This window comes from Alligator mississippiensis, chromosome 12 (genome assembly GCF_030867095.1).
Source record: "Alligator mississippiensis isolate rAllMis1 chromosome 12, rAllMis1, whole genome shotgun sequence".
Classification (NCBI taxonomy): Eukaryota; Metazoa; Chordata; order Crocodylia; family Alligatoridae; genus Alligator; species Alligator mississippiensis.
The window spans coordinates 18,866,996-18,890,450 of record NC_081835.1 but is presented as its reverse complement, the minus strand read 5'-3'; the positions used below and the strand labels follow the sequence as shown (position 1 = coordinate 18,890,450).

Sequence of the window (23,455 nt, the reverse complement as noted above, 5' to 3'; positions counted from 1 at the left end):
GTTATGATTAGAGTGCTTTGCAACACAAAAATTGCTCTGTTATGTTCCCATAGTCCAAAACAAAACAAAAAAACAACCCCCCCCCGCCCCAAAATCAAGCAAAAGCAAAAGGCTGGCATTTTCCAAGGGGTGACTCAAGCCTAACAGAGTTGAGAACCACCGGACTACCCCTTTCCCCAGCAGAAAATGTTCTTGTGCAGTTTGTAACGAGCACCAGAGCAATTTATTTTCTACATATGTAGATGCATGTGAATACTAACGCATACAACAACAGAAAAAAAAAAGGTTTTAAAACACAGCTCATTACCCAAGAACCTTCTAGTAGATGATTTTAGAGCACAAAATCTAAATCCACCATTAAGATTCAGGCAAAGCAAAACAGTAGAGCAGATATAGCTGCCATCTGATGAAAGAAGCATGTAACCAAGAAGCTATGGGCCAGATTCTTCTCTCTCCCCAGTGGCAGCTGCACTGAAGGCAAAGGAGGCACCAAGTGAGAGTGAGAGGACCATGTACCCCCATGCATTCTCAAGCTGCGGGTTTCCTTACTGCCTAACTCGTTTGCCAAGTTACTACATCCGAAAGGAGGTCATTTTTCAATTTACTTCACTCTGCCATATTTGTCCTGTCTGATCATTTTCTATGCTTCATTTAGTTCCAGCAATGAAGATGGACATTTAACCACGGTGTACTCGTAGCTGGAAGACCGGCATGCCCCCTGCTCGTTCTCACCCAATAGCCCAGGGAGATTGAACACTCAGAAAAACATTCAAAACCCAGGCAGCTGCTTGTAGCAAGTTGTTTTTAAAAACGCATGGAAATATTTCCTATCTTAAGGTCATGTGTATATATGCATATATTCAAAAAAAGACAAGAACACGTAAATATTTTTGCATCCATCTCCACACACAAAAATTGAATTTTGAGCCTAAGTCATCTGACTTTTCCACTGAACACACACACAAAGCATTGCAACTCTCCACCAATCTACATGGCACACAAGTTACGCCTTACAGAGCCTCTATCTAAAAAGCTGTCCTTACAATAGTAGTTCTATGCGTCATTCACAACAAACGCTCGCACCCCTGAATGCTCCAGGTGCACAGTGGGTATAACATCACTTGTCAAGCTCCCCTCTTCCTCCCAAAAATGAAACACACAGAAGGCAGCAGTCAGAAAAGTTGCTCACCAAATTCATAGACCTTTTTACACTTGGTCTCCAAATCCTCAATGAGATCCTGCAGCCGACACTGCTTGGCCAGTCTCTTGCAGTCGCTCACGTATTCAACGTCAAGGTCTAGTCCACCTGCCAGAGAGCAATACAGAGTTACTATCAGTGAACTTCTTCGCCTTGCACCAGTCACCATTTACACACTTATGTGAGAACAGCCAACCTAGAGAGACTGCTTGGATCAACAAACTGGTCACACACTCTCAGCTCTGGACCACTGGCGTGAACTGAGCCCAGGCACATAAGACTCACCACTAGCTGCTGACTGCTAAGTGACCAATACAAACCAGGTTGTGCTATTCTTAATTCAGTACCAAGGACAGGTGCCCATAACCCCTGGTTGCTAATCACAGCAGAGAAACTCTTGGATGACAAATTTCAGTTTCATGAGTGACAATGGATGCTTTCCAGAACAGAGTTGTGGGGCTGTAATCTATTCGTCTATGGGTGAGAAAGGAGTTCAGGTCTCATGCACTTTCATCAGCATTCAATTTACTTAAACTAACCCTAAGGAGATAAACCACTTTTCCAATGGAAAAAAACAGTGCCCTAGAAATTTTTCCAATACAGCGTGTATCAATTTAGCCTGGGGCACCACTCTCTGGCCAGAGGGAGTACTACACTACACTGCCTAGAATAGCATTTCTCAACCTGTGGGTTGCAACCAAAAAGTGGGTCACAAGGATATATGAAAGGGTTGCGAACAAACTTTAACAATGGATCAACTAATTTTAACAATGGATTTCCCTTTAAAGGAGAAAAATGTGGGAAATTGTGGCTTTGCCCTTGCAGGCTGGCAGAGTTCCAGCCTGCAAGGGGTTGCTTGGGGCCCCCCATGCCCCACACGCCTCCCCCCAACACACTGCGGGGTTGGGGGCAGAGGGACGGCAGGTTGGGAGTGAGAGGCACTGGGTCAGGACTGGCCATTGATATTTACAAATGGGTCCTGGTACAAAAAAGGTTGAGAACCACTGGTCTAGATTACAGAATGTTGTATACTTGGTAATGGCCATATAATAGCCTCAAGGTTTAAAAACAAATTCTGCTGAGGAAAGACCTTAACAGATAACAGTCAAATCATTCAGCAACCTATGACAGGCAGGTTTCCCAGCTCGGAAATTCCTACAGAGAACTTGGCTGTTCCTCAGTTTACGAGATCACCAGCCTCCATGGGAAACATTATTTCTGAAACTAGCTCAGGTGTGCTTCTCTGCAGCTGGCCACTCTACCACACTTGACTTTTAGTGACTCCTCAGTTACTGGCAGGCCAATGACAGCCAGGAAGTAGGAGCATGCCCGTTACACCAACTTGGACAGACAGGGAGAGTGCAAGTGCTCTGCCAGATGAGAGATGGTATTGATCCTAGCCAAACAAGTTCATCTGCAAGCCTCTGCCGCTCAATCAGTGCCTTGGTAGAGAGATGCTGACTACTCCACTCCAATACATACATGTACACATACACAGCAAGCAACAGTGACTTACCTGTGTATAGATACTGCAGGAGAGATCCAAAGGCTGCTGGGTTGATCTAAAATAGGATGTGAAAAAGGTCACCCGTGAAAAGCATGTGCGTATTACACAAGCAGTTTGGCACATTAAAATGAATTTCTAACCATACCAACCAGATGGTGTTAAGGTAAAGGCCAGGGGGATCCAGCTCCAGAAAAGGACTCTAGAAAGCACAGGAGAGAAGAGGGGATGCCCACTTTGTAAAGTTCCACCCGCTGGAGTAAAAGTGGTTTTACTACAAAAGCTTTTTCCCTGCTCCCTATGTAGCAAGTGTGTAAATCAGGGCTTTTTTAGTGCATTACTTAGCATCTATTTTATTCCACTCCATCTTGCACTACAGGCCTGAGCAACAACATCTGTTGCAAGCAAAGACACTGGGCCTGCATTGTGGTTGTGTGCATATGGGTGTGTAGGCGAACAACAGCAGTAACATTTCACTACTGCAGAGTACTGGGGGAGAAGCACTGAGTCACCCACTGGTCCCCACATCCAAGCCTGGGTCCCCAAAAGAAGAGGACCTAAAAGTTACAGCATAAAAAGCACCAAGGCTGGAAGTTGCTTAAAATTAAGAGAGCGTTCTGAGAAAGAGGAAGCATGTTTGCAGCCATGGAGTATCTGAGGTTTCACACAAACAGCTGAACCACAGAACACAGGCTAAAGAGTGTTGGTAAATGATGCAAGAAAGACGACTTTGACTTCCACATTAAAGCAGCAAGGGGGAACCAATTATAGTAGTGATTTCTATGATAGAAGCCACCCGTCTGCTGGGAATTAGACAAAGGCCCAATTCACTTTATGTAACAGTCTTCTAACAGCTGGCAGAGGGTGACAGCTCTCAGTTAGTCACGGCTACTGTTCTGAGCTGCATTTGAACCACAAAAGGGGCGACAGGAGAGGAATCTGACCATACAAGGTCTACACCTTTGTTATCTCTGAGTAGGGGGCAATGCAGATGAAAGAAGCAACTGACCCCTCTCCCTCAGAACTGTATCTGGAACAGTTCTGTCTGACATGGTATCAGCAATTGACATTACCCCTCAAACTCACGTTCCCCAAGGAGAAAATAGCCCACAGGCAGTTCTCCTCACCAGCGGGTGCTTTAGCGCGATCATGTTCTTCCCTTTCCACTTAGTCTCGAACATTTCAGCAAAGTAGGCGCTACGGGCACTGAGGATGCAACGATGGGCACAGAAAGATTTCCCATGCACGATGAAGACAATGTCACTCTGGTAACCCTGCTCCAGAAGCCTGCATGAGAAACAGTGGGAGATGGGGGTAAGGAAGGGCAATGAAATCACATGTTAGGGCAGCCACAGAATGAGAAAGAAGAGTTCAGAGAGAAACCCAGAAGGTGAAGGATGAGCTTGTGGACACAAAGTTAAAAGGCAATTCGTAAACAGCTTGTTCCTTAAAATCGATTTCACAGGATATGAGAAAAGTTGACATCGATGGCTGCTATCATCCAAGAGCCTCACACCCTATAGTGTCTCTCTATCCTCCTAGTGCCCCCCAGAAGTACAAAATTGCTGCAATTTCCACTTTACAGATAGGGACTGAGACAGAGAAGTAAAGTGACTTGCCCAAGGTCAGGTCAAAACTTATGCAGAGAAGCCTCTTGAACCCTGGTCTATTATGCCCTATACTAGCATCCTACCCACCAGACTGTTCCTTCATCTAATGCCTCTCCTAAGGAGAAACCAACATTTTGTTTCCAAAAATCTCTCTTTTTCCTCTCAGTACCATGCGTTATGTTTTTGTTAGCTGTTTGGAAAATGAAAGTGGACAACAGCCAGCTGCACTCTGGTTCCTCTGCATGAGGTTGACATTGCACCATCTGTGTTGCAAATGCTACAGGGAAATCCACCTTGTAAAAGGCTACTTGCTTAACAATGCTTTGCTATGCACAAACAACCAGGCTATCCGACCCTCTGTCCTGCACCCCTATCCCCAATGCCTCACTTCCTGAGAAACAGTCACTTCATAATACGGAGGGTAAGTCTCTACTTCCAATTACAGCCACGTATTTCCAGGTTTCATAGATACCAACTTGGTTACATGGTGGATTATTGAGTTGTTTTAGGTTACTTTTGAGACATTTATGGCTATTCTGAGTTCTACACATTGGTAACGAAGGTTTTACAAGCAAATACATAATACGTTGCCATAAAAAGAGATTTTAAAACTCCAGTATTTTCTCTCTCTTCTGTACAGTATGTGACATATAGAATGCATGACAGTGCAGTCATTTTTTTCCCAATTAATTACTACTTGATTGCAGGGACTACTATAACTCACCTGTGGTTTTCCTATTCCTCCCACATACAGCCAACCAAGCTCGCACTGATAAAGCCTTGCTGTCAAACCCAACACCACCCAGCTCCCTAAGCATTCTGTAATTCTAGATTTTAGTAAGCAAATTAAACCAGGCCTAAATGATGCCATTAGTTTGCTTACTCTGAAGCAAAGAAGGAAAAAAGTACAGCAGCACGTGGGTGGGGTAATTGCAAAGGTGGAATGACGATGAACAAAAGATATGTGCACACGTCCATCTAAAGGGGTTTTCTTCAGGTGCTTAGAGCTTTGCAGCTTTCAATTTTTAAGCTAAATTTTCTAGAGGTGCACTGATACATCGGTCCAATATTGGATTGGCACTGATATAAAGATCATATCAGAAATCAGCCTGATGTGGCTGATAATTTGGCCAATAAATGCCAGTGCATGTACAAAGCCATGGCACAGCACAGGCAGCAAGGACCACAGCCTGGCAACTTAAAGAGCTGCGTGCAGCTGGCAAGTCTGGTGTGGTGGAAGGGGAGGGGGGAGGAAAGGGGTGTGAGGAGGCAGATAGGGGCAGCTCCCACCACTGCGCACTGCTCATCTGGGAGCCGCTGGTCTGGCGCTCGCCCACTCACCTGGCGGCTTCCGCCACTGCTCCCACCACTTGTCCAGGAGAGTATGGGAGGCGTGCCCCTGGGTCTGCGTGGGGTGGGGCAGGCCAGGAAGAACCCTGTGGAGCCCCGGCCCCAGCCCACCATGCCCCATGAAGATCTGGGGGCACACGCCCTCCTGGACAAGTGGTGGGAGCAGCGGTGAGAGCTGCTGGACAAGCGGGCGAGCACTGGACCAGCGGCTCCTGGACAAGCATCTCAAGCAGGTCCAGAGAGGTGATACTCCCCCTCTATGCGACTTTGGTCAGGCCGCAGTTGGAGTACTGCGTCCAGTACTGGGCGCCGCACTTCAAAAGGGATGTGGCCAGCCTGGAGAGAGTTCAGAGGAGGCCCACCCACTTGGTGAGAGGGCAGCAGGACAGGCCCTACGAGGAGAGACTGAAGGACCTGAAGCTGTTCAGCCTCAGCAAGAGGAGGCTGAGGGGGGACCTGGTGGCTGCCTACAAGCTCATCAGGGGGATCAACAGCAAATAGGCAGAGCTCTTTTCTCCCCAGCACCACCTGGGGTGATGAGGAACAATAGGCATAAGCTGATGGAGAATAGGTTTAGGTTGGAGATCAGAAGGCAATATTTTACAGTTAGGGTGGCCAAAATCTGGAACCAACTTCCCAGGGAAGTGGTCCTCGCCCCTACCTTGGGCAAATTCAAGAGGAGGTTGGATGATCACCTGTCTGGGGTCTTGTGAACCCAGCATTCATTCCTGCCTGTGGCAGGGGGTCAGGCTAGATGATCCGTTCAGGTCCCTCCTGACCCTAGCTACTGTGAAACTATGAAGATCAAGGCCCGCACGATGAGGGAGAAGTGGGGCTAGGGCTGGGACAAGTGCTGCCCAGCTGGGGTGGAGCAGGCATGGGACGGAGCCGTGGCTCATCCAGGGGGCATGACAGGGGCAGCTCCCACCACTGCGCACTGCTCGTCTGGGAGCCGCTGGTCCGGCGCTCGCCCACTTGCCTGGCGGCTTCCACCTCTGCTCCCACCACTTGTCCAGGAGGGCATGGGAGGCGTGCCCCTGGATCTGCGTGGGGTGGGGCAGGCCAGGAAGAACCCTGCGCAGCCCCGGCCCTAGCCTGCCATGCCCCATGCAGATCTGGGGGCACACGCCCTCCTGGACAAGTGGTGGGAGCTGCTGGACAAGCGGGTGAGCACTGGACCAGTGGCTCCTGGACAAGCAGCACACAGTGGCAGGAGCTGCTCCCAGCCCCCCAGATGAGCCATGACTCTATCCCGTCCCGCTCCGGCTGGGCAGCTCTTGCCTCAGCCCCTGACCCACTCCTCCCTCACCGCAGGGGCCTTGATCTGCCCCCCCAAACCCTTTCCCTCCCCTTTCACCACACCAGACTTACCAGCGGCATGCAACTCTCCAAGCTGCTGGGCTGGTATCCGAAATCGGATCAGTATCAGCCGATATGCCTCCTTAAAAATTGGCTATCGGTATCACCCCAAAAATCTCTATCGGTGCACCCCTAAAATTTTCTCATGTTTCCCTTACTGAGGCCAAGACTTAGATTCTTTGGACATTTGAGTAAAAACATTAAAGAATTATTTCTAAGTTCAAAAAAGCTGTGTTTGGGTGGGCATAGTTTTCAGCTTTCTGTCAAGAATTTCAAAAAGCTATCACCAATTTTCCATGCCTTACACAAGACATCTTAAAGGAACCAGATTTCTGAGGAAGGGCTGAGCACCTAGCTCTGATGTCACCTTCAGCTGGGGGATGCATTTCTTGGCAAGCTGATGAAAACTGTTTTGTCAATCAAGTGCTTTGCATGTTACATGTTCACTGGCCACAGGTTTGTGCAAGTGCCTAAGTGGGCATCTGTTGTTTAAACCCTCAGTAATATGTGGAAAACGGTCTCCTGGGGTGCAAACAAATCTGCCTATTTTTAAACAATACATAACAAATCGAGGTGGAGCTTGTTAGCCTGCCTGGCTGCTGACAGATGTGAAAAAAAACAAAACAGTGCTTTACCAGAAGAGGAAGCATGTTGGTTCAACCTGGCTCCCCAGCATCAGTATGGATCATGCATTTCAGTGGGGCTTTTTGGTACTTTTATCTAAAGCCAATTCAATCAGCTATTAGATAAAAGGGCCAAAAAGCCCAGCTGAAGCATGTGACCTATACTGGCGTTGGGTGAGCCATGTCAAACTAACATAATGCCTCTTCTGGGCATTGCATTCAGTGTGGGGGTGTGCTAAGCTTAAAGTAAAGTACTGGGTTTTTGTTTTTTTCATATCTGTAAGCAGCTCCTGAAGAGCAGGCTCAAGAGTGAGTCCTAGCTGACATGCAGACTGGGATCCTGAAATGCATTGCCTCTGGAGCTGTCCCATAGCCTTACCGCTGCAGAAAGACATCATAGTAATCTCTCTTCATGCACTTGGCCGTGATCTGCTTGTACTCCTTCAAGAGCCGGCGGATCGCATCACTCAAAGCCCCATACAAGCAACGCTCACCATCAAAAGTGTTAGCTTCACATTTTGCACCTGCAAAATAATGACAGATGTAAATACCATAAGACACAGGTAACACTGCACAGTACCCAAAAGAGTGGCTCCCCAACTAGATAATAGGAAGTAACTACAGCTGATGGCAATTGGCATTCAGCCACTAAAATAAACTTCCCTACCCACATATGCACTGAGTATGACCTCCCATAACTCAAGCCTTCATGAAGTAACTACAGTTAATTAAATCAGATCTCCCATATCAAGAAGTTCTGAGCCGCAGCCCTGGCAGGTCTCCCAAAGAGTCAAGGAGGAAGAAACACACTGTATGAATGGTGCAATTAGTCACAAGGCCAGGTTTTTGCTTATACAGAAAGCAAGGGGTGCTTCTTTAAAGAGCTGCAAAAGTTTTGCTTAAAAAAGAAAGTTTATAGGGAACCAGTAAGATTCCAAAATAGACAATAAAAAGCAAGTGACTGCTCCAGTGTACAGAAGCACATCACCTGCTGAAATACATCCAAGGGTTTAGATACTCTGGTCTCTCTGCCAGAATGAGGGGTGCTAACAGCCCCTTGCCAAATACTGGAGCTGAGAACTGAAGACAGTCACTTTGACAGAGAAACCAGACACCAACAGGAAATTCTTGGCTGTTTTCAATAAAGCCTTTGTTGTTCATCCTCAAGCCCTGCCTATGGAGCATGACTCCACCAAAACGAGAAAAGCACAAGGAAGCAGGAAATCAAGTTCTACTTAAGTGATTCACTAAGATGCAGCTCCGACTATCCATTTTAGCACTGAATCCCTGCAAATTGCTATAACTAATGTTAGCCATCACTGCAGCCTTGGGCTCATGTATGCCATGGAGTGACCAAAGAAAGAAGCTCTCCTTCTAGAGGCGTGTGGTTTAGAAAGGGGGACACTGTCAGTAGGTCCAGTGCAACTATGGAGTTCCACAGCAGTCTAAGTTTTGCAATCAGAGGTTTGATCATGGGTATAGACAGACAAAACAGTTACATCAGTTTTAGGTTTTACTGCAGATCCTGCTAAACTGATGTAACTATTCTGTCTGTCCATTCTTATACCAGCTGTGAGCATAGCTAAGCTGCCATTATTTTAAGCATATTCAGTTCAGGTTTAGTTACATCAGCACAGAAGCAGACAGACAAAACAGTCACACTGGTCCAGCTGACGTGCATTCCAAAGAAGCAAGGCTCCCCACCCCTTTTGAAATGGTGTACCATCCAGCTATACCCAAGAGCATCACCTGTCATCTGTTGAGACCGGTTAAGAGACAGAGACTTTGTAAGTAGCTACAGAGCAGCGTGAGCAAAGAATTGTAAATGGGATGGACACACAAAGGGTGCAGGGTGCAGGACACACAAAGGGTGCCCATCTCCTTTTCTTACCATTGGCTAGAAGATAACGTACAAGCTCCTCATGCCCGCAGAGACAAGCATAGTATCTGTTAATGAGAGAAGGAAAGTCAGAACCAAAACAAGCGGTGAGATCTTCATTGCTTTAAGAATGTATCCTGGTCCCTCAAAAGACTGTTTTATCCTTCCACAGAGACCGCAACACTGTATAGGCATGTCCCTCCAGCAGTAGGGGGCTGGAAATGGCTCCTTTTGGGATGGTTACAGCAATGTAGACACCACACAGTGAGCAGGTTCTATTCCTCGTGCTTCTGGGCCCTGCTGAGGGTGCACTGCAGCATCCTACCCCTTATTCAGCAGCTCAGTTCGTAATTTTATACTGGTTTATTTTGGGTACAACTAAATATTTCTATTCCTCTTCCCAGACCTTTCTCCTACAGACATACTGCCTTCACTGCACACCAAGAGTTCTCTAACCTCCATCTCAAAAAGCAGAGATGTACAGTAAGCCCACATCCCAAATTCTGATTTAGGATGGATTTAAATTTTCCTATTTGCTTCTTTCCACAATAAAGCCCATAATACTTCCATAACAACTCTTTATTCAAATGTCCCAAGTTGCTCTACAAATATTCTTTAGGCCTTATAACAAGCCCCTACCTTTCCACTGCAGGAAGAAAAAGCTAAATATTACAAATAGATACAACTGGCTCATATGGAAAAGTCCTTATACAAGACCACCCAACTCGTGTCTGCTTCCTTCTCAGACCTGAAGGCTGCTTTATAACCAAAAAACTTATCCAACATCTCTTCCAACTACACAGCTGGTCCAATAAGAGATCACAAAAAAAGCCCTTGCCTCTCATAAGAAAGGGACATTTTATAGGGATTTTCAATTACTCCCACCCCCACAAAAAGGCTGCCTGGGAGCGAGTCAAACATTCAAAATATACTGAAGATCTTGAGAACATTTTTGGAATCAGCCTATATGGACACAGAGCTCACATCACCCTTCTCAGAGAGACGCGGGATTCCTTGTTTCCTGTTCCACGCCCCTGAGCTGTACACCATACCCCTCCCAGAGGTGGGGCAGCATTCCCAGCACCTGCCTTGGGATTCTTCTGGCACTCTCCTACATGTTATTTTACTGCTAGTTCAGTGGCTAGATAAGAGGGCACCTGGTACACAGAAAGTCCACCTGGGATAAAAAAGGTATTCAGCAGAGCCTCAAACCAGACAGGTTCCCAGAGGTTTCTGACACATTCTCTCCCAACTTCCCCTCTACCTGAACAGCACTCAAGGCCATGATACTCACAGAGGTGTACTGTCCCATTTATCCCGGACATTTATTTCCACATCTCTCTGTTCAAGAAGGTACCTGGAAGAGAAGAAAAATATGAAGTTATAACTTCATTCTTGCCACCCATTAGGTCATGTTTTCCATTCTGCAAGATGCAACTTTGGCTTCGTTTAGGAGTCATTGCAATTCTACCACAGGACCTTTAATTTCTAGTCGGCCATCCGGCAGAGATGGCTGGAAAGGACAGCAGCTCTCGCAGGGTGGTCTGCCTCCACAGTGTTGCTGGCTCTGACTCACGGTTCTGTTGGTGGACTTGAACCCACTGAATGGCGGGGGGCCAAGATCGCTAAGCAAGCTAGATGGTTTACACGGGCATCTCCAAATTCTGCCACACCCACTGAAGCCCAGCACTTATCTATAAGCAACTGACTGCCCATGGCTAAAACAGAATTCCTTCCTTCTCCTGCCTACTTCCAGCTTCCCTATCATAAGTGACAGAGGGTTAAAAGTGTATTATCACAAAGAGTTATAGCTGAAGCCTCTTTCCCCCTTGCCTCACACATCCAGGCTGCATCAAATCCTGCCCCTTCTTCCTCTTCAGCCTCACCAAGAACCAGGCTTTTCTGTCCACTCTGCAGACAAGTTTGTTATTCAAGCTCCTGTTACAGCCTGCTGCAACATCCATTGCCCCCTTCCATCTGCACAACAATGTTCAAGACATTTTCTGTGTTCATCACTTTGATCATGTTGCTCTCCCTCTGTCTGCTACTGAAGTACTTTAAGCTTCTTGTAAGGACCATCAGCACTTTGCAGGAACCTGCCCCTCTGCCTCCGTCTCAAGCTTCATATTGTCTCCTTGTTCCCCCTGCTATGCTGGCATTCCCAGCCTTGTCCACAACTGCTTATGTGACTCCCTCCAGCAGGGTACAGCTTTTACAAGCTCATTTTCAGACTAACCCCCATCCGCAGTGGAGCCTCTCAAAACCCCTGTTACTACTTGCAGCAATACGAGCTCACTTCTATTTGAATTTCCTATTCTTGTTCTCCTAACCTCCGTTTATTAGACTGGAGACAGCAAATTTCTTGGAGCATAGGCCACTGTGTCAGGTATCTGGAGAGGGCCTACTGCACAGGAGATGCTACTATAATCCAATAAATCAAACTGAAAGACATGAAATGAAACTGGATTGTTATATCACTGAGTATAACAAACTGTGCAACAACCCTGGGGATTATCATAATTGATTTAATCACTGCAATGAGCAAGCAAGGCAGAGACACTAGGGCTGGTAACAGTGGTTCCCTCACCCTCTAAGACAGTGATTCTCAACAAGGGGTCCACAGCACCCTGGGGTGCCTTGAGATCCTTTCAAGGGTACTGGAGGGTACCAGGCAGCATCAGCACTGTTAGATGTGCAAACGTGATGCACAAGATCACCCAGAGATTTCAAACAGAAATCCATAGTGTTAAAAATATTCTGCCTTGTTCTGGTCTTTGTTCTTTGCAGTAGAAAAACTGCTGTTATAGTTCCACAGTCAAAAACCAGTCGAAACTAAGAGCCTGCATTTTCCAAGGGAGGCGTTGAGTCCAAAAAAGGTTGAGAACCACTGCTCTAAACAGAACACCCTTCTTGCTCTTTAACTGCTCCTGGCTCTGACACAAATGTGCCTGCTCCTAGTTTTGCCTCAGGCTGAAAAGTAGCATGAGCCAACACATTTGCTAGCACAGAGTGCCATACAGAGCTTGCATTACTGCAGGTTTAACTGAGTCTCACACAGAGGAAAAGGGATTCACTTTCAGGAAGTAACTGACTTTAATGCTACAAGGTACAGAAAACACTCTTCAATAGGAAGAGCTGGAAGGGAGAAGAATGGAAGTTCTGCTCGTGTATCAAAGAGCCGGCCTTTTGAACTGTAGCACTGTTCTGCTCATGGGATTGACTTACACATTACATATATTATGGTAACACCTGGAAGCCATGACAGAGGCCAAGGCTCCTTTGTGCTAGGCACTGTACAGATCTAGCAGAAAGAGTTCATGCCCTGGAGACCTTACAGTCCAAACAAAAGACAAAGGGTGGAAGGGGAAATCGAAGCCCAAAGAGATGAAGTGACTGGTCCAAGGTCACCCAATAGGTCAGTGTCAGGATGAGGGACAGAAGTTTGGTCTCCCGGACAAGCCCCACTGGCCTCTGCTGCCTCATTCCTGGAGAGCAGACTCCTGAAATCTGCATTTACCCCCGCACCAGCTCACAGAGCCACCAGCAACATCAGTCGACAGATATTTTTCCTTTTATGTTTAGATGCTGTCGACCATCACAGAGATACCCTTAACGCTCAGTCCCAAAGCGCCCCAGTATTTCCCAAACTTCCAGTGATTTATATCTGTAGCGCTATTTACCAACGCTGGAGAGGCGATAGCTAGGGGGGGCAAAGGGGAGGAGTAGAAACCTGCGCAGAACCGCTAGGAATGGTGGCAGGGTTTGACTGGGTATCGTCAGGCGTTTGATCCAAGGGGAAACGGGCAGGATTAAAGCAGAACCAGTCGCATTCAAGCAGAGGCACTGGGCACTTGGCTCCTTGGGAAAACATGTTTATTAATTTAAAAAAAAAAAGAAGAAAGAAAAAAAAAACACCTCTCACTGGTCTGAGCTATCTAGTATCATCAGCTGTTCCAGGTCACGGGGTCTGGCTGACAGCCAAGCCTAGGCCAGCTAGGATTGCTTGCATGTATCACCTCACAGCCCCCGGTGCTGATCTCAGGCCCAGCCAGAGCCACGGCAGCAGTCACCTGCAAATCCCTCCGACTAGAGCAGGGCAGATCTCTAGGCAGGGCAAGGCGAGGAATATAGGGCAGCAAAGGAAAAGACGACCACAGCCCCGTGGTGTCAGTCCAGACGGGGCACCTTTTATGCAGGCTTCTCGCCCCATTTTTAAAGCAATTTCAGCCAAACAAAACCTGCCTGGTGAACCATGGGGAGAGGCATTCACACAGCCTCCCCCGCCGAGTTCACGGAATCACAGAGAAGCGGGGCTGGCAGGGACCCGCATGGAGGCAGGATCATCCCTCTCCAAACCATCCCGTACAAACCACGATCGAAACCCTCGTTTCTCAACCTGTGGGCCACAAGAATATATGAAAGGGGTGTGAACAAACTTTAAAAATGGAGAGAAATGTGGAAAAGTGGCTGTTCACTTGCAGGCTGTCAGAGTGCCAGGCTGCAAAGGGTTGCTTGGGGCTCTCCATACCGCACCCCTCCCTATCCCACACACCGGGGGCGGTGGGTTGGGAGTGAGGGGCGCTGGGTCGGGACTGGCCATCGATGTTTACAAGTGGGTCCTAGTACAAAAAAAGGTTGAGAAGCACTGGTCTAAACTCTCCCCAAGGCTTTCATCAACCCCACACAACACAGACCTGACACCCTCACCAGCCGTGGGGGCAGCAGGGGCACGGGGGCAGCCAGCGCCTGCTTCTAGGAAGTGTTGCCACAAGTTGAACCCCCCCAGCTAGGGCTGCCTGCAAACAGCACCCGAGCCTCCCGGGGCTGACAGACGCTGCCAGCACCAAGGCAAATCCCTCTCACTCGGAGCGAGTGGGACAAGGGAAGGAGGACTGCAGCCCGCGGTGTCACTCCAGACGTGCAGTGCTGACACAGTCCGGTTGTTAAAGCTATTTCAAACCAAATCAAAACCAGTTGTGGGGAGAGACGTTCACAGACCCCTCCTCCGAGCAGCCCGTGGCCCCCTGCACGGGGCGCTGGCGCAACCCCGCTGTCCTGGGCCAGGGGTGACCCGCAGCCGAGCTGGGCCTCTGCAGGCGCAGGAGTGCCCCAGCGAGCCCCCGGCAGGAGCTGGAGGGGAGAGGGCAGGGATCGGGGCCCCTGGCAGGGGTGGAGCACGGGGGGCTGGCCCGGGAGAGTCACCCCCAACCCGGCCCCGGCCCCGGCCCCGGCCAGCCTCACCGCACGCGGCTCACGTCCCCCTTCTTGCAGCTCGTGAACAAGTCGCTCGTGTCCATGGCCGGGGCGAGGGCGCTGCGCGGCGGCGCCGCATTGACACTGCCGGGGGGCGCGGGCGGGGACCGGGCGCGGGATCGGGGCCGGGCCGGGCCGGGCTGAGCCGAGCAGGGCCGAGCTGGAGGGCGCGGATGTAAACACTGCAGCGGGCGGGCTGGCGGGCGCAGGAGGCCGGCACTGCGGAGCCCCGCCCCGCCACGCCCCGCCCTCTAGAACGCTGCGGACGAGCCGGGTTCTAGGCCGGGTTCTAGAGCGCCGAGGGCGGGCGGAACGTTGCGGGGGGCGGGGTTCTACACCGGGGGCGTGGCCTTGCTCGAGAATACCCAGGGCCGGGGCTGCCGGGGCGCTGCGAGAGGCCGTTGCGGTGGGGTTTTCGACCAGGGGCGTGGCCTTGCTCTAGAACAGCCAGGGGCATGGCTGCTGGGGTGCTGGGATAGGACATTGAAGTGGGGTTCTAGGCTGTGGGTGTGGCCCTGCACTAGAACATTTAGGGTGACTTGAAAGAACATTGGTGGCAGGTTCTAGACCAGGGAGGTTATGACCTTACTCTAGAACGTGTCTGGGCAGGACTTTAGCACACTGGAGTCAGATGGTGCATGGGGGGGGGGGTTCTAGACTGGGCGTGGCACTGCTTCAGGTTGCCTAGGGCAGGTGGTGGGGGTGGTGCTCACAGTTGCTCCAGAATGGGATGGTGGGTTCTAGAGTGGTCTGATCTGGGAGGGGGGGCTTGCTTGTTCTAGACTGCAAAGGGGCATGCATAGGTGGAGGGGTGCCGACGGTGAGGTGCATCACCCCAGGTAAAAAAACACATATTTTTCTCCAGTTAAAAAGAAACTAGGTGTTTTGCTAATGCGCGAGGGGCCTGGGGCTGCCTTGTTCAGTTCAAGATTGCAGCAAAAACAAATCAAACTTCACTGAACGGCGTGACGACTAACCTGCGAAGCCCGGAAACAAGAGCTGTCTTACCAGGAGCAGGTCACACACCGCAGAACTGCAGAACGAAGGCAAGACAATTAAAAAGAAGAGGGTCCTTAACACCAGTGGAAGAATTTCAAAGGGATGGAGTAGATGACAACGGGCTGTGAAGTCAATGGACTCCCTCAGCACTGCCAAAAATGCTGCTCTCTCTCCCAAGCAGTTGATTAAAACTTTGGGTGTATCAGGATTCAAAGAGGGGGTTAAAGTGCACCCCCACCTTCCATCTGCTCCTGGGGGCATTGTCTGCACAGGCTTTAGATGTGGAGCTGGGGTGTTCCCCCAGTGTTGGGCTCCCAGGGGGTGGGCAGTGTCCTAAACCACTAGGAGCCCCCTGCCTAGTGCCCTAGGTCACCCTGCAGGCTTCCAGATGTCAGCAGAAAGTCACATGCACTCTAGAAACGGGTGCCAGGGTGTGGTCAGTGCTGCGGCAGGTGGTGTGTGGGGCTCTAGAGCATAGAGTATTTGGGTGGCACGCTTGCCTTCCACATTCCTTGTGGTCTGATTGGACAAACAACATTCTAGATCTCATTAGCAGGGCATTGTCATGACGTTCTTAATCTGCTCATTTGAGCCTCACTTTGCCTGCTAGAGAGGTTCAGCCTCTGTAAGCAGCTCCTTTTCCTCCTGCACGTTTGTACGCATCACTTGCTTTCAAGTGCTTTTCTCATGTGTTGAAACTAACCCTAAACAATATAGCAGGTGTGCATGCAGAGGTGTGACTCATGCTGAAACCCAGAACAGAGCTTCAGACAGAGCCAGAACAAGCTTTGAAAAGCCAGTAGGAAAATGAAATTCTGTGGTTTTTACCAGAAATGAAAAGGTCCCATTTGCCAGGGATGTGTAGGAAACTCTTCTGGGAAGGAAGGCAGAATTGAAACTATCTTTGAAAAAAATGAACATAATCTAACTGCTATGGGCTGACAATAAATGCTGCAAGTAAGATCTAATAGTTTCCCCAGACAGCAAAGCAACAGCTTTAGTGTCTTTGCTGCTGCTCGTAGTTTCCCCTATTATCAGCAGATAATTAACAAGTCTTTAGTGATTTTTAGTGCTCGGCCCCAAGACCAGGAGGCAGCAAGGAAATTATCAGTAAATCAAGTGACGGGCAAGGATTTCTTAGGGTGGTATTGCCATAAGAAAACTTTCTGGACCATCATGGCTACAATGTTGCTCTTACACTACAGTAAATCATGGTAATTTCATAAAGTTACTGCTTTGGAAAGCTGTGAGCAGAAGGAGATGGGGAGAGGCAGAGAATGAATCCACAGAGACAACTGGAAAATTGGAAGTGGGAAAGAGGCAATGTAAGGGAGACTGAAGCAGAGTAGCCAGGAGAGGAGCTAAATAGTGTCTCGGTCTAAAGGCAGGGTGGTAGGTCTTGGGCAGCCTCCACTCCTCCATACTCTTGCTTAGATGTAGGTATGGTGTTGGAGGTCCTGGTGTAATGATTGCAGGACTCCATACAAGCCGATTCATCAGGCACCTCACTAGACCTCTTAGGTATACACCATGAGAGGACCAACAGTTGCCTACTATCATCCCAACAGACACAAAGCTGACAATGCAGGCAGAGCTGAAAAAGCAAACGCTGCTGGGTGGTATGGGAGAGGAAGGCCATCCATTTATCAGACACCCATAAGCAGGAGGCTGACAGGAAAAATAAGCCATTACATATGATCCAAGCACAATACCTGGTAGAAATTGCATCACTGTCTTCTTTCTCAGTGAGTGGGAATTGAATTAAGTGTGCGTTTCTCACTAGATTGTTTTCCCAGGGTTTGCTGAAGCCTCCTCTTACCTTTTGCACCAGCCTTTGAGTAGGAGCATTAGATGTTGGTTTAACAGGTGCGTTGTGAGCTTTCTTAAGCTGTGCTGTTTGGTCAGCGAGACAGAGAATGAGAAGACAGACAACTCCATCGATCTGCTACTTCTGCGGCTCCAGGTTTAAATTCCGGAACAGGTCTGACAACGAGGTGCCTGGGCTCATCATAGTCCCTTACTATACAATGATTGCAACAGTATAAAAGGGCCAAGCTTTGCTTGAGAATTTAAACCCCTTCTGATGTTTCAGATGAGGAAAAAGTTGCAATAGAAGAATTGTCTAGTTAGGGGAAAGGTTGCTGTTCACTTTGGAATAGTACTGGGCTCTACCTGGTCCATTCGTTACTCCCACAAAATACTAATGTCACTCACATCTCCTTTACGCCATAGTTGCTCTTGGAAGAGAGACATGACCATTTGCTTCACAGCTTCAGTGGCATAGTCCGCAGTACTGGTATGGCGGGGAGGGGTGAGTAAACACTAGACTTGGTGAAAGGCACACAAAGGTGTAAAGGTAGTTTCTTGGATGGCATGGTTAGGATGTGGAAGGGTAGGGACAAGCACTGCAAACCAGGCATGAAGTCAGACCTCGAGACCTGTGGCAAAGGAGACAAAAAGACCCTAGTCCCACTGTAGGATGAGGGTAGTTCCAGGAAAAGCTGTACAACCTTACTGTTTGAAACATAGAAGTTGGACCAAATTGTCCAATCAGTATTTCCACCCCCCCCCCCCCGGGGCGCTGCCTGGGAGCTGAACCCTGTAATGAACAGGACCAAAGAGGAGAACAGTGTCAATAAGGCAAAGTAATGCTAAAAAAACCCAGCCTTTTGATTTAGAGGGGATTGGGATGTGGGTGATCTTATTTTCTGAGGGCAGTGAATGTATGTAAATGAGTGCCCACATACAAGCAACTCAAGCAGGGTTGATCAAGCAAGACTTCTCACATGTAGGCAAGTGTTCAGACACCTGGGAGGTGCATTTTATTGCAAAGAAAACAAAACCGTCCTGCCCTTGGACAGGCCAGGCCTAAGTGCTTCTAAGCTTTCTTCAGCAACAAACCCAAACACATACAAAGGGTGACTTCCTGCAGCATAGTCCAGCAGAAGCAAGAAAGCTCACCTCTATCTAAAACAGCTACTACCCTGGTTTTCAGTGGTCACAAGGGCACACAGATCCCAGCTGAGTTCAAAGGGAGCAGAGTGTGTTCCTTAGCTTTGAAAATCAGGCCATGTGACTCCCTGACCCGATGCAAAGCAAAATTACTTGTTGCTGTATTGCTGGAAAATGTGAATGTGCAGTAGGCCAGCAGCCTGCCTCTTGGCTACTCAGAACTGGATTTGACTATTGAATGTATAAAGCTGCAGCCCCTACGGGTTGGTTAGCCATTCTCTCTTCTCCTCGGACAGCTAGTCCAATAAAGAACCATCCCTCTGCCCCACCCTCCCACATGTGCATGGTTCACCCTGCAAAATAAGATCTCTAGTTTAAGAGCCTCCTTCATTTCCATACATATACATCTCATTAACTGGTGTGTTTTTAGGAGACTGATTGGATTGTGACCCTTGGTGTGTCTACACAGGATGCTAACTGCGCAGTAACCTAATTCTACTGCGCAGTAGCATGCAGGGCAAAACCCATGCTGGTACAGTACTGCGCGGTAGTATTAGGCTACTGCACGGTTAGCGTCACTAAATATCCATACACCAGCACTACTGTGCAGTAACGCTAGTTACTGTGCCCTGATTTAGTACTTGGTTATGCAAGTACTAAACTTAACGTGCAGTAACTATGGCACATTAATGAACATGTAGACGCACCCACTTACTGCTGCCTCCAGACCCCAGCTAAGAACTCTGCATGGGCGTTTCCAAACAACCACCAACTCCTTGTTGCTTTGAAGAGGTGCCTTTCCTCCTCTCATGTTATTCCCTCCACTCAGAAGCATTTTCAAGAGCAACACTACATGAACATGATTCACACAGTTGTCAGCTGATTAAGCTAGTAAGGTCCCAGGAAAAATGAACTTCTATCATGAAGAGGAAAAAAAATAGCCTTAGTATTCATTTAATCTATAACTACCAGCAGCCACCAGGTGGGAGTGTGAGCTAAAACATGGCATATGGGACTGATGGGGAAATACAGTACAGCTTCATTATAAAAAGGCCCCTGTGGGACTGGGACAAACCTTTGTTAAAAGAGGGTGTTTGCTACAATAGGGTTAGTCAATTTGCTGCATCATCATAATTAAAAAAAAATGGTTTCCTGCTTTTGGGAGTGTTAAAGCTGAGGATTGCTATACACAGAGGTTATTATAATGAGCTCGTACTGCAGTTATTCAGCTGTCAGCCTGACCTTATTGCCTGCATGGTGCTTTGAAGAGGGCCCCATTTCAAGGCCAATATTGAAGCTTTATGTTAAAATGCTTATTTGCTGGCTTAGTGTCCTTCATGCCATCACCATTCCTCTGTCAGCTGCTCTTTCTAACATTGACCATCCCAATTCCAAACACCTTTAAGAGAAAACTTCCCATTGTGAACAAAAAAACTAAAGTAGCTTTTCTTCCTTAATTTGCAGTGTTGGAAATGCAAAGACAGAGCACAAGGGCCTTCAAGGAAAGCCCCCATTTCTGCCTGCCCCCCTGCAGGTGACTGCAATAAGAGCTCCCTGCCTATGAAAGACGGGCAGGATCAGGAAGGACTATGCACAATGCAACTGACTTCAAGATTCATGGTCCCAAGACAAGCCAAGTGCAAAAAATTAAACACGGGGGGGGTGATTTTAAATTTCTGTTTAAAAAATAAATGCTATTAACCACAAGATATCTGGAGACAAGATGGGCCAAGCCTGCCTTCTCAGAGATCATGATCTGAGGCACGTTCTCTAGCCTCTGTGACAGAGACCTCAGAGATGCTCTGAGGTCCTTCATGGAGGGCTAGAAACTCCTTCTCAGCACCCCTCACACTGCCAGGAACTCGAGTCGTCAGCTGGCAGAGCTCAATAGCTGACAGCTTTCAGAGATGGAGTTGCTGGTGAATAAGCCTCGATGACAACCCTTTAAAGTTTGGTGATTGTGTCACCTCAACAGACGCCACCATACATCACAATTGGACTCAAATATGAACTTATTACTCTTTAAAATAAGGCTTCTAAGCACCCCCTGCCACCAAAGAAACAAGGGAGGGAAACCAGCAAGACAAAACAAGGTGCTGCGTGAGTGTCCTAATCTGTGTTTGATGACATGAGTTTGTCTCTACAGTGGCCATGGTGTATTAAAGACCAATTTACTGAGGTTTACCAGACTTTGAACACTGATATTGTGACAGTGCCCACAGGTCACAGCCAGGCTGAGCCCAAGATGCTGGATGCTACACTGGCACATATTTTAACTCAGTGGTTTAGTGTGATCATTTACATTTCATAGAGCACCTCTTCTTTCTGAAGGACATCACAGTGCCTTAAACATGGTGACTGAGTGCAAGTGTGGACAGATGGAATTCAGTGGGCGTTCTGTCACTACAGGACCCATACGCGTATATGGAGAGAGTCGCTCATACCACCTGTTGTCAAAAAGCAGTCATCTCAGGGGCAGAATAGGACAGCCCTTTGGTCCTACTCAGCAACTGCCCCCAAGAGAGTGGGAAAAGCAGCAAGAACACCATCTTCAACTAAAACTGCAGAGGGAATTTAGGAGGTGATCACTCTCAGTGAAATTTGGCTAGACATCCAGAGCTATTATCCTTACAATGTAGCTGCATTATAGTTTTCTTGATTCCACAGCACACACTGGTCATTGGCTGTGTTATTCAAATGAAGCGATTCGGGAATCAGTTTGTGTGAAAAATGCTATGCAAAATAAAATGAGTAACAAGCTCCTTTGTGACTTTAGGCACTCACATACTAGGGATAAAGCATGCTAAAAGATATACACACATAAAGGGAGAGATTTTAAGTGACAGGCTCGGCGTTAAGCCCCATTCCAATATACTGCCCGTACAATGATTCCCTTAACGACCAAACATTGACCATATCTCACCAGTAGGTGAGCAGACAACCACTTATAGATTTGAAAACAGATGAGGAGAGGAATTTGTTTTTGAGCAACATACCCCCCATGCACAGAACAGTGAGGAGAAAAAGAGGGACAAAACACAGTGGAGTTTCAGATGTGGGGGCAGTAGCTCTCCTACGGTGATTTTGGCAGGCCTGGGAGCACAACTATGCATATTCAAGTGCCTTTTTCATATTCATATATCATATGCATATTCAGGACCCTCTAGGTCAGAGCTGCAGGGAGCCAGAACCTTCAGGTTTGCTCCAGGCTCACCCATGAAGTGTTCATCCCAGAGGCCCAAGTCTCACTCTGATCTCATTTTCATTGATTTTTATACTAGTCTAAATGCAGCAATTTCAATGGAGTTGCTCCTAATTTACTCCACTGTGATGAAATCAGAATATCCCCCATAGGAAGAGATCTGGCAAAGACAGAAGAGGAACTGGGAGGCTCAGTCTCTGGCTATTACTTGTACCAGTGAAGGTGTCTCAGCTGCTTTGCATGTCAATCTCACAAGCTTGACCACAACTGAAGGCCACAGCTGGACATTTCCCCCCACTCTTGCCCCCAGAAAATGGGATAGGAATTAAAAAAGAGAATCTGAGATCTAGATCATGCCAGTGAAATGTCCTCTGTCCCTCAGGATGCCATGGCTAGAGCCTTGTAGTAGCTGGTCAGAACCCTTTTCAGGTCACTCCTCACACTGACTTTCCAGCAGATGCTTTTCGATACAGCATTGAATTATCTGCAGTCGGCCCAACAAACCAGGCTAAAGTGCTCAAACTTTGCAGGATTAACAAGGAGCCTATGGAAATGGGAAAGGGGTTGGGGCTGGGAGGTAAAGGAGAGAGAGAGAGATCACAGGGGGGCATCTGGCTAGAATCGGGCCCCAGCACTAGAGGACATATATGTAGAATGCAAACTCTGCCTGGAACATCAGCTAAATCTTAGCTTCCCCGAATCCTAAAACGAGATGCACGTTCTCCTGCCACAGTACCTGCTGGGTCAGATTCCGTCAGCCCCACCAATACAAATCCAGGTGCCAGAGAGGTCTGGCCTGCTCTTTCCTGCTGGATTATACTTCCCAGAAGCAGGCACTTGGAGGCAATCTTAACCTGGTTGTTTTGCTTCCCAAACCCAGCTGCTCTCAGCCACTACCGGAGAGCTACAGGAAGTGCATTTAAAAGTGATGAAAGCAGTGGCGCTACTGATAGCAACACACATATACACACAAACCCCACCCGCCCCCCTCCTCTGACAGCAACCCTCCTCATGCCAGGACTTGGATGTGGTCTCAGGACCCCAAGAAGATGTGCCCATAGAATTGACCTGTCCCAAGCCTGATAAAAAGTTCCTGAGAAGCCAGTCTGACCACATGGCCCTGAAGTCAAGCCAGGATACAGATCTCTGTTGGATGTTTCTCTTCTTTAAAGGTGTGTGTCTTCTTCAAACACATCTGTGTCCTCGCTTGCCTGCTTGCTGATCAGGACGTCCCAGCTGTCGGGGCCATTGATGGCGCTCCCGCCATTCAAACTTGGCTTTTTCTCCTGCATCTCTGACTGACTGTCGCTGGCTACGTCCAATGTGGGGTTGTCATGGCAGCCATTCTCAACAAAGCGCAACTCCTCGCCATGTGACTGGAAGGGAAGGAAGAGAAAGCCCAATGGGACACAAATTGAGAGAAAAATATGCTTTTCAAAAATGCAGAGGAATCATAGAAAATGAGGGTTGGAAGGGACCCCAAGAGGCTGCATCTAGTCCAACCCTTTGCTCAAAGCAGGAGCATC

At 48.2% G+C, this 23,455-nt stretch overlaps 2 protein-coding genes across 3 annotated transcripts in view; both read right to left on the bottom strand.

The window, feature by feature from the left end:
• Positions 1–15,000, bottom strand: part of ABTB1 (ankyrin repeat and BTB domain containing 1) — a 38,504-nt gene extending 23,504 nt beyond the window's left edge. The window contains exons 1-7 of the mRNA XM_006264419.4: positions 14,765–15,000; positions 10,818–10,880; positions 9,536–9,591; positions 8,024–8,168; positions 3,830–3,989; positions 2,715–2,760; positions 1,190–1,306 (exon numbers count right to left, since the gene is read on the bottom strand). Coding sequence (XP_006264481.1) covers positions 1,190–1,306; positions 2,715–2,760; positions 3,830–3,989; positions 8,024–8,168; positions 9,536–9,591; positions 10,818–10,880; positions 14,765–14,820 — 643 coding nt within the window. The 5' untranslated portion in view covers positions 14,821–15,000. The remainder of the gene's footprint in view (positions 1–1,189; positions 1,307–2,714; positions 2,761–3,829; positions 3,990–8,023; positions 8,169–9,535; positions 9,592–10,817; positions 10,881–14,764) is intronic.
• Positions 15,001–18,562: 3,562 nt separating this feature from the next.
• PODXL2 (podocalyxin like 2) overlaps positions 18,563–23,455 on the bottom strand; it is a 45,383-nt gene continuing 40,490 nt past the window's right edge. For both annotated transcript variants that reach the window (XM_014604423.3, XM_019499776.2), the window contains exon 8: positions 18,563–23,305. In XM_014604423.3, the coding sequence (XP_014459909.1) occupies positions 23,096–23,305 (210 nt within the window). In that variant the 3' untranslated portion in view covers positions 18,563–23,095. The remainder of the gene's footprint in view (positions 23,306–23,455) is intronic.